Source organism: Lissotriton vulgaris, chromosome 2_1, assembly GCF_964263255.1.
Source record: "Lissotriton vulgaris chromosome 2_1, aLisVul1.2, whole genome shotgun sequence".
Lineage (NCBI taxonomy): Eukaryota > Metazoa > Chordata > Amphibia > Caudata > Salamandridae > Lissotriton > Lissotriton vulgaris.
In genome coordinates, this window is record NC_141687.1 from 148,984,841 (window position 1) to 149,002,992 (window position 18,152).

General features: G+C 49.0%; 1 protein-coding gene across 4 annotated transcripts in view; it reads right to left on the reverse strand.

The window, feature by feature from the left end:
* The window catches only part of GTF2I (general transcription factor IIi), a 1,434,650-nt gene that overhangs the window by 1,179,130 nt on the left and 237,368 nt on the right, over nucleotides 1–18,152 (reverse strand). For all 4 annotated transcript variants that reach the window (XM_086954596.1, XM_086954597.1, XM_086954594.1 and 1 more), the window contains exon 10: nucleotides 13,912–13,965. In XM_086954596.1, the coding sequence (XP_086810722.1) occupies nucleotides 13,912–13,965 (54 nt within the window). The remainder of the gene's footprint in view (nucleotides 1–13,911; nucleotides 13,966–18,152) is intronic.

Sequence of the window (18,152 nt, forward strand, 5' to 3'; positions counted from 1 at the left end):
AGACATTAAGGTCTCGGACTGCGCCTCTCAGACTCATGACATGGAATGTGAGAGGACTGGGAGACCAGATAAAGCGTGGGTTGGTGACGAATGCGAAAAAGAGGCAGGGTCCGGACCTGGTGCTCCTACAGCAGACATCTTACTGGTGGGGCGTCCAAGGCTCTTGACAGGAGGGGGTACAAGATGGCAGTCCATTCGGAATTCACCTCGGGTTCAAGGGCCACAGGCATTTTAGTTAAGAAGTCTTCACGGTTTATAACACTGAGCACTAAGATAGATGAACAAGGGTGTTTTGCGGCGCTACAGGGACAATGGGAGGGGAGGCTCCTCAATGTGGTATCGGTATACATTCCTCCGGCACTACACACAGTCACACTTCCAGCGCTGAGCGACTTTCTTCTGACCCTACCTGAGGGGGATATGGTGCTCGGAGGGGACTTTAATGCCACGATAGACTCCCTGGTGGACAGTTTCCCAGCTGTGGCTCAGACAGGTGGTCCTTCACATTTCAAAAGATTCCTAAACGCCATGGGTTTAGTTGACATATGGAGGCATACGCACCCCACGGGGAGACAATACACTTTCCCCTCCACTGTACAGAACAGTTTATCTCGGATCGACTACTTCATGGCACTGGGTGACGGCCTGCAGCACGTAGATACCATTGAAATCCAGCCTAGGGGGATATCAGATCACTCTCCGGTCACATTAGTGTTATCCACTCAAGAGAAATCGCGTAGAAGAATCTTTCCCATACACGCATCTTATCTCAAGGTCCCGAAGATTAGAAAAGCGCTCAAAACAGCAACGGCACACTACTTTGCTGAAAACACTGCTTCGGTACAGTCCTCCGCTACACTATGGGAGGCGTACAAGGTGGTTCTGAGGGGACAGGCTATAACATCAATTGCAGGCTACAAGCGAGAGAAGACACTTGAGCGGTCTGAGCTTGAATTGGATCTGCTAGACGCAACAGTGGCACATGCAGCGAACCCTGCACCAGACACGTCTCAGGCTCTACTCCTGAGATAGCAGCAGTATACTGAGCACTTGTGGCATTAGACGGCTGGTCAAATAGCGGAGACAACGCATAGGATTTACGACATAGGAGATAAGGCAGGTAAAATGTTGGCCTGGCTGGATAAGAGAGGGGGAAGCACCAGAGGTGTACAAAGAGTGAGAGACGGGGAGGGGAGGATGCATACAAGCCCTGAGGAGAAAGTGGAAGCCCTGGCTGACTATTTCGAAGGAGTATACACCCCCGCTAGGGTAGTGTCGGCAGACATGGACCGCGTGGCGTTAAGTAACATTCCTACTCCGACATTGACACCGGATGCGGTGGAGGAACTAGAGGCAGACATCAATGCGGAGGAAATACAAATAGCCATACATGCAGTGAAGCCCGGCAAGGCACAGGGACCGAATAGCATTCCAATAGAGTGGTACCAGGCATCATCGGAGAGACTCAGCAGGCCCCTATTAGCTATGTATACTGAAAGCTTGGCGGTGGCCGAACTTCCGTTCGATCAAAGGACCGCGACTATCGTTGCAATCGCAAAGCCTGGGAAGCAGTCAGAGGAATCCACATCATACCGTCCTATATATCACTCAACGCCGAGGTTAAAATCCTCGCTAAACTCCTAGCTACTCGGCTAACTGCACACTTCCAACACCTCATACAACCAGACCAGTCAGGATTCATGCCACATAGGAACACGGCTCTGAATCTACGCAGGGTGCATGGCGTACTGGCGGTGGCGGCGTAGCTCTCGGAACCGGCGATCATACTGGCACTTGACGCAAAGATGGCATTCGACATGGTGGAATGGGAATATCTATTCGAGGTCCTGGTCCACCTGGGATTCGGACCCAACTTCATTGCTTGGATCCGGTTACTCTACACCAAACCAGTAGCGCAGGTAGTGGCGAATGGCCACATTTCCCGAGCATTCCCTCTAGAGCGAGGTTCCCGACAGGGATGCCCCCCGTCACCGCTGCTCTTTGCGATTGCATTGGAACCATTGGCAACCCTGATACGCACGATTCCGCTGTTGAAAGGAATCACCAGGGCGGAAGGGGGGGAAGACCGCCTATCACTATACACAGATGACAAGCTAGTGTACCTGACAGTGCCGGAAAACAGTGTTCCGGCGTTCTTGGCCCTGTGTGACGAACAAGGGAAAGTATCAGGATACACCTTGAACTGTGATTCCGGGACAGAGGTGGCAGAGTCAGCACAAGGAGTGAATGGAGAGCCAGAGCGTGCCTCCCTGACCCACCCTGATACCGAAGAGGCTTAATATAGCCAAGAACGAAGGTACTTTTTGACCTCCTTTGGAGCAACATAATGTTTAGTTCCATTATTTAAAACTTTTTTCTTACCACTAATGGAGGTGTGAGAGGTCTCTATTTCACATCACGGTCCTGAAGAAAGCCCACATGACCTACCAGGCATAAGAAAGGGCTGAAACATGTCGACCTTTTTCACTTTGTGTGAACGAGTTATAATAACTCACGTTCACCGACTTAATTTTAATTTTATTGCCTCTGAATACAGAACTAATAAATAATTTTTCTGATCAAGAGAGACATTTTTATTCCATCACTTTTTCACCTCACCATCACTTATCACTACTGTTTTTAACAATGGGTAATGCCTCCTGGATGGAGGTGGCATGAAAAAACAACCCGATGATTAGGCACACACGTGCAAGGGACGGCGGAGAATAAGATATACCGCTCAATACCAAACCTTTACCAGCACGTGCATGAGGGTTAACATTGGGACTACTCGGAACAGTTACGGCATACCCAAAGTTATGCAGGACAAGTGATCCTTCCCCCCCCTGATTAGAATATATAACTCGAGGAAATTGGTTGGATCACAAATTCCTCTTTCCCTCCACATTGATTCTGTACACCTTGAACTGGACAAAGTCGGAACTATCTGTTCTGCATGGCCCAGCCCCGGTTCTGAGCGACGACTGTCCCCTGCGAACAGCAGGGTCATCCTTTAAATACCTGGGTATCCATGTCACCATGGATCAGAAGGAATTCTTCAGGAAAAATCTGGCACCGCCATTGGAGAGGCTAAAGCAAGATGTCAAGTCAAGTCAAGTCAAAAAATTTATATAGCGCGCTACATACCCAGAGGGTCTCAAGGCGCTTGAGGAGGGGTGGGGAGTTACTTGTCAAATATCCACGTTTTAAGTTGCTTTCTGAATGCTAGGTGGTTCTGGGTAAGGCGAAGGTAAGTGGGAAGTGAGTTCCAGGTTTTGGCTGCCAGATAGGAGAAGGATCTGCCTCCCATGGTGGTTTTGTTGACGCGAGGTACCGTGGCGAGGGCTTGGTTGGATGATCGTAGCTGGCGGGAGAGGGTGTAGAAGGACAGTCGTGTGTTGAGGCATTCTGGTCCGATTTCGTAGAGTGCTTTGTGTGCGTGGGTTAGGAGCCGGAAAGTGATCCTCTTATTGACGGGGAGCCAGTGGAGGTTTTTCAGGTGATCAGAGATATGTTCTTTACGTGGGATGTCTAATATGAGCCTGGCTGAGGCGTTTTGGATTCGTTGGAGTTTTTTCTGGAGTTTAGCGGTAGTACCAGCGTAGAGGGTGTTTCCATAGTCCAGTCGGCTCGTGACCAGAGCGTGGGTGACCGTTTTCCTAGTTTCGATGGGGATCCAGCGGAATGTTTTTTTGAGCATGCGAAGAATGTTGAAGCAGGATGAAGAGACGGCGTTGACTTGTCTGTTCATTGAGAGTGAGGAATTCAGGATGACTCCCAGGTTCCGTGCGTGGTCTGTCGGGATGGGTGCTTTTCCAAGGGCTTCTGGCCACCACGAGTCGTCCCATGCCGAGGGGGAGGTGCCTAAGATGAGGACTTCTGTTTTATCTGAGTTCAGTTTCAGACGGCTGTGTTTCATCCATTCGGCTACTTCTTTCATTCCTTCGTGTAGGTTAGTTTTGGCGGTGCTAGGGTCATTGGTGAGTGATAGGATCAGTTGAGTGTCGTCCGCGTAGGAGATGATGTTGAGATTGTGTTGGCGTGCGATGGCCGCGAGGGGGCTCATGTATATGTTGAAAAGGGTGGGGCTGAGTGAGGAACCTTGTGGTACGCCGCAGATGACTTCGGTGGCCTCTGACTTGAATGGTGGAAGGCGGACTCTGGGTTCTTCCGGTGAGGAACGAGGTGATCCATTCTAGTGCTTTTCCTTGGATTCCGATGTTTCTGAGGCGCTGTAGAAGGGTGCTGTGGCAGACAGTGTCGAAGGCTGCGGAGAGGTCGAGGAGGATGAGGGCGACTGTCTCCATTATCCAGTAGAGTTCGAATGTCGTCTGTTGCTGCGATGAGGGCGGTCTCCGTGCTGTGTTTTGCTCGGAAGCCAGATTGTGAGGAGTCGAGGGATTTGTTGGCTTCGAGGAAGGCGGCGAGTTGGTGGTTGACAGCTTTCTCGATGACTTTGGCCGGGAATGGAAGGAGCGAGATGGGACGGTAGTTTTTGAGTTCGGTGGGGTCCGCTGTGGGTTTTTTCAGAAGGGCGCCGAGTTCAGCGTGTTTCCAACTTTCCGGGAAGGTGGCGGAGTTGAGGGAGCAGTTGATGGCGTCTCGGAGGTGCGGTGCTATGATGGAGTCTGCTTTGTTGAAGATGTGGTGAGGACATGGGTCTGTGGGGGATCCTGAGTGGATGGAGTTCATCAGGCGGATGGTGTCCTCAGTGGAGATTGGGTTCCAGTCGTTGAGGATGTTCGAGGGGGGTGAAGGTCCAGCAAGTGGATGGGTGGGTTGGTCTCCGGGTTGGATGTCGAAGCTGTTGTGGATGTCTGCAATCTTGTTGTGGAAGAATGAGGCTAGGGAGTCGCAGAGGGCTTGAGAGGGGGTGATGTCGTTAGAGTTGGCCGAGGGATTGGTAAATTCCTTGACGATGTTGAAAAGTTCCTTGCTGTTGTGGGCGTTGCTATCTAGTCGGTCCTTGAAGGCGGTTTTCTTGGCGTTACGGATCAGTTGGTGGTGTATGCGGGTGGCGTTTTTGAAGGCGTCCTTGGTACTGGTGGTTGGGTCTTTTTTCCAGGCCTTCTCTAGGGAGCGGCAGAGTTTCTTGGATTTCTTAAGATCATCGTTGAACCAGGAGGCCTTCTTGCTGCCAAGTTTGATTTGTCGTTTTTTCAGTGGTGCTAGGACGTCGGCGCTGTTGGATAGCCATAGTGTGAGGTTGGTGGCGGCTTGGTCGGGGTTTGAGGAGTGGGCTGGGGGGTTTAGAAGAAGAGTTGAGGAGATCTGGTCGATGGAGATTTTGTTCCAGTTTCTTTGCAGAGTTGGTTGGGGGTGGTTGATGGGTTTGGGCTTGTTGTAGGTGAAGTGAACGCAGCTGTGGTCGGTCCAGAGGAGAGCCGTAGTGTGTCTGAAGGAGACATGATTGCTGGAGGTGAAGATTGGGTCGAGTGTGTGACCTGCGATGTGGGTGGGGGAAGTGACCAGTTGTTTAAGTCTGAGGTTGGCGAGGTTGTCCAGGAGGGTGGTGGAGTTGTGGTCGTTGTTCTTTTCAAGGTGGAAATTGAGGTCTCCCAGAAGGATGTAGTCTTTGGAGGGGAGCGCGTGTGGGGTGATGAAGTCTGTGATGTCCTCACTGAAATGTGCCCGGGGTCCTGGTGGCCTGTAGAGGAGGGGGCCTCTGAGTGTGGTCTTGGGGTTGATGTGGATCTGGAAGTGAAGGTGTTCAGAGTTGCCGAGATTTACGTCAGAGCTGGTTGAGATGTGGATGGATTTTTATGGACGATAGCGATTCCTCCTCCTGTGTGGCTGGTGCGGTCTTTGCGTATGATCTTATAATCTTCTGGGATGGCAATGGTGATGTCTGGGGCGGAGGAGGCGTTCATCCATGTTTCTGTTAGGAAGGCGACGTCCGGAGAGATGGTGTCTAGTAGATTCCAGAGGTCAATGGCGTGCCTGTGGACCGAGCGGGTGTTGAGCAAGATGCATTGTAGGTGGTTGGGGTCGGGAATCTGTGGTGTGGTCGTAGCGGAGTTGTTGTCGGTGCCGATGAATTTGCAGGAGTTGCATGAGAATGGTCCATGGGTGTGTCCAGGAGCGGCTAGGAAGCAGTTGGGGGAACGGCCGGGGTTAAGGGCTAGGAGGGTGGTGGCATCGTACGTAATGCGGGAGGGGTGGGCATTAAGAGGACCAGGGGGTCTGGCGCTGGCCGCGGTCCAGGCGCAGACGGGCGTAGACGGGCTTACCTTTGGCGCACCTTCGGCGCACCTTTGGCGCGGATTGGGCGCGGTCGCTGCGCGTGAACGCTGCGCGCGGGAGCAGCTGTCATACATGGATAGTGGAGGGGGAGGGGCGAGGGCGGCTCAGCTGGGAGGCGGGGTGGGCTACCGAGGACAACAACAATCAAAATGGAGGCGGAGGGGGGAGAACAGACGAGCGCTTGGGGCAAATGCGCGAAACAGAGTCAAAGCAACAGTATACAATTAGCAAAGTACAAATAAGGCAAAGCGGCAACCAGGCAGACAGCAGGCAATGATAATTAGGCACTTTAGGATCGCAAAGCAGCACAACGATACCGACAGTCACAAGGGACACTGGGGAGCGACCACTCAGCCCGTGAGAGAGGAGCTGGGCGGCGCTGCCCTTGACGCTGCTAGGCAAAGCGGCACTTTATAAAATGATGTCGCTGCTACGCTTCCGACATATCCTGGAAAACACACCATATCCGGTGGCGCCGGGGTACTTCAGGCAGGTGTCAGCGTTAGTGTCTAGTCTCTTGTGGAGCAACCGCCCGGCGCGCATTGCTCAAGCCAAAATGCACAGGGGTTGGTACGATGGGGGGGATTGCGTTACCGAACCTGCAGCTGTATTATTGTGCAGCACAGCTAAAGCCCATCAACCAATGGCTGCATGCACCCCAAGAGGATCCGGCATATAGGGCTGACAGAACACAATTGGGCACCAACAGTATACTGGCACCTCTCTACGACCGACGCTTAGTGCATAAACTTGAAGGACCCATGAGACTTACTACAACGCTGTGGCACAAGGCACAGGCAGCACTAGGGTGGAAGGGGCAAATCACGAAGATTATGGGACACCAGGGACCTAGGCAACCTGAGACGTAGCAAGGGCTTTAGACAGTGGGACAGCATAGGAATATCCACAGTGGGGGACCTGTGGGAAAAAAGAACGGTGATCCCCTTTGCGCAACTGCGACAGCAATACGAGCTGGGACCCAAGGAATCGTTCCGGTATATACAAATCCGACACGCTCTGCTTACCGCCATATCAGAGGAGGCGGAGGTCCGAGAGGCATCTCCACTCGAAAATCGCCTCCTCACGGATTTCATGCCAGAACGCGCTACGTCTCTCATCTACCGCAAATTGATTAATAACTTGCCAGACCCAATGGGAAAATTGAAAGACAAATGGGAGGTGGACCTAGGAGAAATGGATGAGTTAAGAGTGGAACGAAGCACTGGCGTCACCTAAGGAAGTGGGTATATCAGCAAAATTCCGGCTGGTACAGCTTAAGATTTTACACAGGGTGTACTACACGAGAACGACACTACACTTAATACAGCGGGCAAAACATCCCTATGGTCTTCGTGGTTGTGGGGAGGAGGGAACGTTCTTCCACCCTATATGGGACTGTACACACATCCAGGAGTACTGGAGACAAATGATGCGCACTATATCCCAGGCATTGGGGTGTCCCTGAGCCGCCAAAATGCCTGCTAAATGTTTGGGACCCGAACGATCTCTCCAAAGACGGCCAACAGTGGTCCACATTGGGTATGATGATAGCAAAACGCGATATAGCACAGAAATGGGGAGCGGCAGAAACCCCAACACTGGCACAATGGTGTTCGAACATAGACAGGGTGATAACAGAGCGGGCAGTATATGCCAGCAGGGCCTGTCCGCGTAAATGGAACAAGATGTGGACCCCGTGGAACGTGTACAGGGGGGAGATTTGTGAACCTATGCAGGAAGACGACCCACTGACATCAGATGAGGAGGGGGGAGGACGAATAGGAGGAGCGGGGGAGGAGGGAACGAGTCTAGCGACCTTGGACACATTCTAGTTCTAGACTGGGAGGGGACGGGACTGATGGGCAGGCTATTTGGATTTCTTGGAATAATACACAGAAAGAACCAACTGCGAGGAACAATGGTATCAGCAGATCCCGGGGACTTAGAAATACTCGCACACAAACGACACTCCAGGTTACAAGACGGGACAGGGGATGTGCACCTATCTCTTAGTTTACCTGACGACCTAAAGGTGGTACCTTCTTTAGTTAAGTTGATTAGGTTATAAAATTAAAAACTAGACCTTAACAGATTGGCAATCACCTTGCAAGTTATGTACCCGCATGGTAATGGAGCGCGGCCGTACCCCAGGGTTGTCGGCACATGGGCTGTGTGATCCAGAAACTGTTGAACGATTGTGAATGTGTTACGGCCGGCCCCTGGGGTTGTAGGCCAGAAGCTGTGTATGATTTCACAGGTACAATTAAGGTCTTTTAAAAAAAAAAAAGAAAAAATAAACTTCTTTCTTGAACTGCAGAAAAGGTTCTTCAATTGTAAAAGCCTGGAGCTCACCTATCCTCCTAGCAGATGTTAGAGCCAACAAAAGAGCAAGTTCCATGACAGAAATTTAAGGTCTGCCTTATGTATGGGTTCAAATGGGGCTTTCATCAGATTAGTCAATACTAAATTTAGTTGCCAGACCGGTGGAGGAGGCCGGACCAGAGGAAACACTCTGAACAGGCCTTTCAGAAATTCCTTGATAATCCCTGCAGACCAAAGCGAAGGACCTGAAGATGTGCGCCTGAACCTTGAGATGGCTGCCAGATGTACCTTGACTGAGGAATGAGACAACCCTGATTTAGCCAGGGAAAGAACATAAGGCAAAATCTAATGTGGGTGCGCAGTGTAAGGATGCAGATTTTGTGAATGACACCAGAGACAAAACCTTCTCCACTTAGCCCGATACGTTTTGGTTGTACTTGGGGCTCTGGACTAAGACAGGATATCTTTACATTCCTCGGAGAGATCTAGATCTTAAAATTCTCTGTACTCAGGAGCCACGCAGTCAACTGGAGCGATTTGGGATCTAAATGAAGTACCTGACCCCGAGACATTGTCAACAGAGACGGAACCGGCTGTAGGTGGATTGGCTGATCCCGAAACAGTAGGAGGAGTTCCGTGTACCAGAACTGTCGGGCCACGCTGGTGCAATCAAGATCACTGTGCACGGTTCCGCTTTGATCTTCCTGATTACTTTCGGAATTAGGGGAATTGGAGGAAAAGCGTAGAGAAATGCGCCGTACCAAGCAATCAAAAGCGCATTCCCCAAGGATCCCTGATGGTGATCCCTGCTTGCGTAAAGTTGGCATTTGGCGTTCTCCAGGGTCGCAAACAGGTCTATGGTCGGGATCCCCCAGACCGTGAAGACTTCGTCGAGGATGGATTGGTCCAATTCCCATTCGTGAGTGAGTGACCTCTGGCGGCTGAGAGCGGCGCTTTTATATTGAGTGTACCCGCTAGGTGTTCTGCTGACAGCATCATTTTGTGAAGAATAGCCCAGTCCCAAATTCTCTGAGCTTCTTTTGAAAGAGCTTGGGATCTGGTTCCTCCTTGTTTGTTGATATAATGCATGGCATTCGTGTTGTCTGTGCGGACCAGCACTGTATGATCTTGAACTCTTGGCAGAAAAGCTTGAAGAGCCAAGCGAATGGCAATGAGTTCCAAAAGATTGATGTGGAACTTCCACTGACTTGGGTTCCAATGACCGCTCACATGTAAATTCTGCAGAACCGCTCCCCAACCTTCCAGTGAGGAGTCGGTCGTCAAAACCATGGGAGATGAGGGAGCGTGAAGGTTAAACCTTTTGAGATGCTCTCTCGTACCAGCCACCAGCTGCATGAGTCTCTCAGTGCTGGGGTTACCGTTATCCTGTCCTCGAAGGAGCCTTCCGCCTGGTACCATTGCTTGTCCAGCTGTTCCTGCAGCGGCCGCATGCGAAGTCTGCAGTGCGGAATTAATGGTATGCAGGATGAGATTGATCCTAGCAGTGACTTGTAGAGTCAGACCGACAGTGTCTTTTTCTGCAACAGACGAACTGATTGCATGAGCTTGTGTTGACGCTCCTCCGTTGGGAAAGCTTTGCAGAATGTGGTGTCCAGAATAGAGCCTAGAAACTTTACAGACCTGGCTGGCTGAAGGACTGATTTCTCTATGTTGAGTTGAAGACCCAAGTTGTTGAAAAGTTGAATGCAATGTGAAACCAGCCCTGGAAGCTGCTTGAAAAGATGGCGCCTTTATAAGCCAATCGCCTAAGTAGGGAAAGACTTCTAGAGATTGCTTCCTGAGGAATGCAGCCACAGGTGCCAGAACCTTGGTAAATATCCGTGGTGCCGACTTCAGGCCAAAAGAAAGCACCTTGAATTGAAAGTGGCTCTTGCCCACTGTAAAGCGTAGGTATTGCCTGCGAGCCGGATGGATCGGGACATGGAAGTATGCGTCCTCTAAGTCCAGTGTCGCCATGTAGTCTCCTGGATTCAGAAGTGTTGAATATCTTGAAGAGTGACCATCCTGAATGAGAGCTTTATGCGATAGGTGTTGAGCTCTCTTAGATCTACAATTGGACCCCATTTGTCTTTCGTCTTGAGAACCAGGAAAAACCTGGAATAAAAGCATTTCCCTCTCTGAGAGTGAGGGACCGGCTCTATTGCCCTCTTGATGTAGAGTTGGTGGGCTTCGAGATGTAGCAGTCTAGGATCTTTTGCACTGCTGGCGCCAGGAGCTCTGATTGGAGGAAGATGTTGGAACTCCAAGGTGTGGCCACTCCGAATGATATTCAAGACCCATTGGTCCGATGTTATATTTCTCCAGCTTTTCAGTCAATAAGAAATCCTGCCCCCCACTGATAATATTGGAGGGGTAGGAACAGTAGACAGAGCCAGGAGGCCGCTATTGTCGCTTAGAGTTGTCCCTACCCTGGCGACCCTGTTGGGGTTTCCTTTGCTGGCGAGAGAAAGAGCCAGATTGTCCTTGCCTCTGAGAAAATTGTGGCCTGTAGGATTGTGAAGACTGAGAGTAAGAGGAGTAAAGTTGGTGGTATCCTCCTCTGCTGTTGTTATAACCTCTCCCCCTCGCTCCTCGGAAAGGCGTTTTACGATATTGGAGTATGCCTAAGGACTTGGCTGTTTCAGTGTCCTTCTTTATCTCCTGCAAGGCATCGTCAATGTGCTTTCCGAAAAGCATATCACCATCAAAGTGCATGTCCAATATTTTGTTCTGCACTTCCGGGCGGAACCAAGTAGCCCGAAGCCATCCTTGCCTTCTGAGGACCGCCAAACCTGCCAGAGCTCTGAACGCAGTTGTAGCTATGTCCATCGAGCAGTCAATCACTTCTGGAGAGGTTCGTTCTCCTTCCTCCAAGATCTTCCTTGCCTCAACTTTAACAGCCTCCGGTAGATGATCCAAGAACGGAGTCCTATCACACCACAATTGGCGGTCATAACGGCCTAAAATTGCAAGTGCATTGGAGGCACGAACTAGAAGACTGGACATAGAGGAGAATCTCTTCCCTACATTATCCAAGCGTCTCCCCTCTTTGTCTGGTGGGGAAGCAAGAGGGGCTGCTGGGTTTTTAGACTTCCTCTGAGCTGCTTGCGAGATCACTGAGTCCTGTTTTGGCTGACCCATCAAACATGCTGGACTTCCATCCGGAGCTTTATACTTTTTCTCCAGTCGAGGCAAGACAGGAATTAACGTAGCAGGGGACTGCATCGCTTTCAGTCCCTCAGTCCAAACATGGTCGACTATAGGGATAGAGCGGACAGATCTTTGATATGGTTGCATGAAATCATAAAGCAGTCGGTATGTACCGTTGACACTGGAAGGCCAAAGCGCCTAGAAGCTCTCTCCTTAAGTTTATGGAACCCACCTATATCGACAGGCGGCGAATCCACCGGATCTGGTGAAGGAGGGGAAGGATCTGGGATGACGTAATCGTCCCATTCTTTGTCAGGATGAGAGACTCCTGGATCGTCTCTGCCTGCATCCGAAGAATCATCATCAGTATCTTGAATGATCTGAACCTGTACTGGTGGCTGCCGAACTTCCTCTTGCTCCTGAGATTGCGGCTGCACCACCGCCGTAGAGGATGGTGGTAAAGATGGAGGAGGTACCTGAATGGATCCGGAGCCTGTGAAGGAAACCTCTTCCTATAGTCCGTTAGCATCATTTGCAGGTCCGATATGAGTGATGAAGGCATGGCAACCATACCCTGCGGAACTGGTTGTGGAATCTGATGTCTAGGTGGAGATGGACGCAGTTCCTCCTCATAATAACCATCAGATTCAGAGTCCTGACACTTTACATGGAGTTGCGACGAACTGTAAGCCACTCCATAAGGATCTTCGTTATCCTCTTCATCCTCCTCCTCTGAATTATCTACATCTAACAGTAAAGCCGGAGGAAGGGGAGTCACCCTTCGCGGATACGTCATATCCGTAGTGATCTGGCTTTTTTCACAATAATTCTAATCTTTTCCACCTTCGAAGGAGGAGGAACCGTGGACGAGAGAGTCGGACAGAACCATTGTCGACGAGAGCATTGTAGATGGCGGAAACATCGTCGACGGAACCATCATCGGCGAGGACGTCGTCGACTGAGAATCATTCATCGTCGACTGAGCCAGAGTCGACGGTTCCGTCAACGAGCTCGACGTCAGGATCAGAGCCGTCGTCGTCATAGCCATAGTAGTCGTCGACGTAGTCTTAGTCGTCGCCGACACAGTCGGCGCCATCCTCGTCGACACTGAGGATACCAAACTCGTCGATGAAGAAGATAGTCCAATCGTCAACATCGAAGGCTTCGAAGCCGTCGACGAAGCCATCGTCGACGATCCCACTGACGAGGCCAAACTGGAAGAATGAAGAGTTTTCACCGCCGATGAACCTGTGGATGTCACCGTCGACGGGCAGGATTTCTTCACAGACTTGGACTCCTGAGGAAGAGAGGCAGGTTTTTTGAAACCTTTTGACTTCTCTGAAGATGGTGAGGGAACAGAAGGCACTTTGGAACCTTTCTGTGAAGAAATCACCTCAGCACTCACTCCCACTTTCTCCTTTACACCTCGGTGAGGAGATTTTAGGGGATCCGAACCACCAGACCTGTCGGAGATCTTTTTGGTGGATTTTGAAGGTGGCTCAGCAGAGGTAGAAGGGGGGACCTACCCCTTTTAACAGATCTAGATGAGGCTGCTGAGGAGAACTCCTCACTGTCGCTGGAAGCGATGTCCTTCCTGGATTTCATCTTTTGAAGCCAGGTTAAAAGCCTCCCTTCTCTGTCTCTCAAGGTCTTAGATGAAAAGGTCCTGCATATCTTACATTCTGTAGCTTTGTGGTCAGAGTACAAGCAATAAATGCAATCTGTATGCTTGTCATCTACATACAGACGCTTCTTAGAGCAAGTAGCACAAGCTTTGAACAAGGCCTTCCTCTCCTTGTCAGTCCAAGAAAAAAGGGTTGAATTAAAGTTGTTTGAAGAAAACTGAGCAAAGCCCAGTGGAGACTCCCTTAGCACAACGTGCGGTAGAAAATCTGAGGCTCTCTCAGGAGGGTTCTATGGGGTGAGGCTCTTCTGATTGGTTGTTGCAGAAAGTTTGGACTCTTTTACAAAAAGGTGGATAAGCTACAAAATGAGAGGAGGCCTAGGCCTAATTTTCTCTTTTGTACCTATGGTTATGATATTTTTTATTTACCGAGGCACCATTCCGATGACGGGGAATGATACAAAGCATGGGAATCTATGAAAGTTCCAATCACTGCATGTTAAATGGTTTACTAATCACTTGCAACTGCAAACACTTGTGATCCAGGTCAAGAAATACATTTATTTTCTAACCTTCAGCCGGAAAGTCTGCATCGGTCCCTTCATTGGACTCTTCACCATGGCTTCCTATAAATAAATAAATGAAAATACATGATTCCCAACTTATGGTCACCCTCAATTTCATGCAAAAGTTAGTCGGTGTGAGAAGATACATGTAGGCCTTAAGTCTATTAAAATCTGATACATCGGAACCAACAGTCTTTGTAGTGTCACAACGTTTGACAATGGGAGGGTAAGGTACCTGATCAATGATGCAATTAACTCCTCAGACCATTTTGGGATGGTGAAGGATTTATTGGTAGGCTATCTTGCTGGTAGTGACCATAAGCTTCTTATTCTTTCACTGTCCAGGGTGGTTAAGCTAAGATCTGTGGGCCGATAGTTTGCCCCTGTACTGTAAAAATATTCATAGAATTATGTGGTCTGCTAAATTTAAACGCATTATAAATGGCATTAAGGAGGTGCTCTGTATTTCTTCTCCAGACGAGGTAGCACAACTGGAACGGTAGCAGGTGCCTTCATTAATTTCAGACCACACAATCGACAATAGATATGGAGTGAACATATTTCCCATGTTGCTCTTTAAAGTCATATAGAAAACTTGGATGATCTACAGAGGTTATTGTTAGGTTGAATTTCTTGGCAGCTCTTTCAATCAACAAATTAAATCTAGAAATATCATCTGTAGCATCTTGTGGAATAGGCCCATTTACTCCACTTGGGACAATCTTGACCTCCATCCTCCCTTCCATCACCGTATGTTGGTAGCTCACCTTTCTCACTATGTCGGACATAACCGTTTAAAAAAAGCTGCTTAAAACCGGATTAGTCCAAAACTTTCCATTTTAAGATTCCCCTTAAAACCTGTTTTTTGTCTGCATCTAGGGGTATACGCAGGATAGATGGGGAATATTAGCATTGGGACTCTCTGGCTATAGTAGCTGTGCGCTTTATAAATGAACTTATTCATTTATTCTTCTACATCAGAATAGGTAGAACCATCAGAGTAAACATCAACTAGGTCTTCCCCATGGAACGATCTCCTGGTGTAGAAAGTGTGTGGGTGAACACCAATAGGGCTTGGACCGTACATACCCAGGACAAAGTAATTGAGAAAAAAGTTCAGGGAACTCTCCCTTTTACAGGAATTAAGATGACATTTCAATTTTCTTAAATTGTTCCTTTATTGTGCACAAGTTCTTCCATATTGCACCCTTGCATCACGTCAACAGCATGGAGGTACCGCAAGTTGGAATTTGTCCCAAGACTGAATACTACTAGTGGTATATACCAAAGAAGGCCTAATCTGAAAGTGTTACCTGCTGAGCCTTGAGAAAGCCCCAGGCTCATTAGCCCTAGGGGGCGAAACACGTGTTGGTTGCCTAGTATTTGTTTATTAACACATCAAGTGGACTTTTGTATCTATATCAGAAATGGAAGAACTTGTGCGACAATAAAATCAAATGAAGAAAACTGAAATGATGTCATCTTAATTCCCATAAAAGCACCTCGAACATTTGAGGCCAGAAACTATGCCTGCTCTGAAGGAAGGTGTTCACACCTCCTCCAGCAGGATGGCTAATGATTAAGCATATTAAGGCCAGGAGATTCAAAGCCCCTGCCACCTTTTATATGCAACCTCTGCTTCCCCTAGACCTGAGATAAACCCCCTCTGCCCTGAGGCTAATTTGGCACCAGGACAGGCGGGAAATTAGGTATGCAAGTAGGCATGTTCCACATCCAGACTAGTCTGCCCGTAAGGTGCGCTACTTGACGTGCCCCACGAAAGTGATCCCTCATTTTGTTTTAGGTGGAATTAACAACTCTGGGATAGGGTTAGGACCACTACCCACATGGAGTGGTCATATGGGGGGGGTGGGGGACAGGTGTGCGGGGGGGGTTAGTAACCCCAGTGGTGAGTAGGCTATTGGGTACGCCCCTTAACGTGCCTAAATGTAGTATTTAGGTGGCACCAATACCAGGGACTCAGATAAGTCTGCCTGAAAGAAGACCAAGAAGAGCAGAAGGTGCGAGGACTGTGGACTTTGTTTCTAAACCCTGCCTGCTAGTTTCAAGATGCTAGTTGCTCCAGGAGCCCTTCAGCACCAATACCCAGGGTGCCCGAGACCTTGCAGCAGCCAAGGCTTGTTCAGTGTCCAGTATGGACACCAATACCGCCAAGACAGACCGACCGACGTGGTATGCCAGCATCAGAGGGGTCATCATCGAGAGTGGCCCTATTGCCCTGTTTTGTCCCCATCTCCAGGTCAATCTAAAAAGCAAGAGCCTCCAACGCAAGCGACCCGCCAGACAAAACACCTCTGCACCCGAGCTCCACAGCACGAGTCCGAGCCTACCGACTGTGCACCCTTGCTCCAGGGGCCCTCAGGTGTTGAGCCCCCCACCCCCCTCTCCCCCTCCTTTGGGCTCTGACGAACTGGTGCCCCAGTCAACACTTGCAGCCTTTTTCTTGTTTCAGGTTTCTCCGTCGACTTCAGCTGTAGCGTTCGAGGCTACCCTTGCAACAAGCACCTCTGCACCCGGACACAGCAGGGCAGGTAAAACAAAACAGATGATGGTTTCAAGGACCTTTGTCCTTACTTATCTTAAGTCCAGAAGAACAGCCAAGTAACGCTATTGCAAGCATCTCTATGCAGTGTATGTTTCTCCCACAGGATAACATTACAGTGCTCTAACAGCTGAATGTTCTGCGTTTCTGAAAATCGCTAACCTGAAAAGTACTTACCTGAAATCAAAGATCTTGGTGTGTAAATTAATAAACCGTTAGAATCCACTCCTTGAGATTAAGGGTGTCTCCTCCACAGTGGGGAACATCTTCATGTTTTTAGGTCCCCTCACACACCAACAGGGGTCACTACGCTGACAATGTGCGTTACCTCTTTTTTGTGCGCGTCGACATGTCTAACTAATACCAGAATTTTCTAATAAAAGTGAGGAAAAATTACAGTGCAGGTAACAGTAATGTACCTAGCAAAAAAAGACCTCCCGATCGATCCCTACGAGGCTCCGGTGATAATTATCACCGGAGCCACGTAGGGATCGATTGGGAGGTATTTCCTCGTAGAAATCGTGCTAGTTAGAACACCAGATCCTGAAGTTTTTGGCTCATGAGGTTTATCTACAACTCCAAAACAGTTGATCAATAGACAACGTCTTTTTTTGCTAGGTACATTACTTTTACCTGCACTGTAATTTTTCCTCACTTTTATTAGAAAATTCTGGTATTAGTTAGAGAAACGTGAGTAAGGTGGGGATTTTTGCACCCCGTCCTGAAGAAGGTGCTTCTGGCACCGAAACATGTCGACGCACACAAAAAGGAGGTAACGCACATTGTCAGCGTAGTGACCTCCCACCCTCATTGTTAACAGCACCAGCCCGGGGGCTTATTAAATAATTTTTAGTCACCCCACGAGCCAGATTCTTTTTAACTATCACTATTTCCCAAACCCCACGATACACTCACATTTATTTAAAATACCCCCTCACCAACACCACACATAGTCTAACAAGTGCTCCCACGTCTCCGTAGGTCGCAGCACGCTGTACCCCGTAGAGGGGTACGATGACCCCGATGATGAAGCATGACACCAAGGGGCCTGTTGGTGTGTGAGGGGACCTAAAAACATAAAGGTGTTCCCCACTGTGGAGGAGACACCCTTAATCTCAAGGAGTGGATTCTAACTGTTTATTTAAATATGCCCAGGGAGAATGAATCCATTCTGATTTCTCCCTCTCCCCCCTCTGAGTGTAAATTAATATAAAAATCTGTTATTTTTCTAAATTGGTCTCAGATGTCCTTATTGAGTGTGTGCCTCATTTACTGACTGTGTATAAAAAATGCCTAACCACTCCCATTTGATAAGCCTAAACTGCACAACCACACTACCACAAAGAGCATTTGAGATTTTTTTCAGAAAGCCCATATAAACGAACATGGGGCATCTGGGCTATCTGCATAGTGTACCCGTTCCTTAGGTGCTCTACATAGTCAGCTTCCTACAACTGAATACATTTTCTTCCAATATTAACACAAGGGAGTTTTTAGTTCAGACTATCAACTGTTCGTATACGTTTAGGAAGCCAAAGAATTGTTACTTTGATTTGAGTGCCATTTTGAATTTCTTCATAAGGATTATGTTACTTACCCAGTAAGCATCTGTTACTGGCATGTTTGTTTTAAGCATATTCAATTAATACTTGTCCTTCCCACCTTAAGGCCCTCCGATACCCGC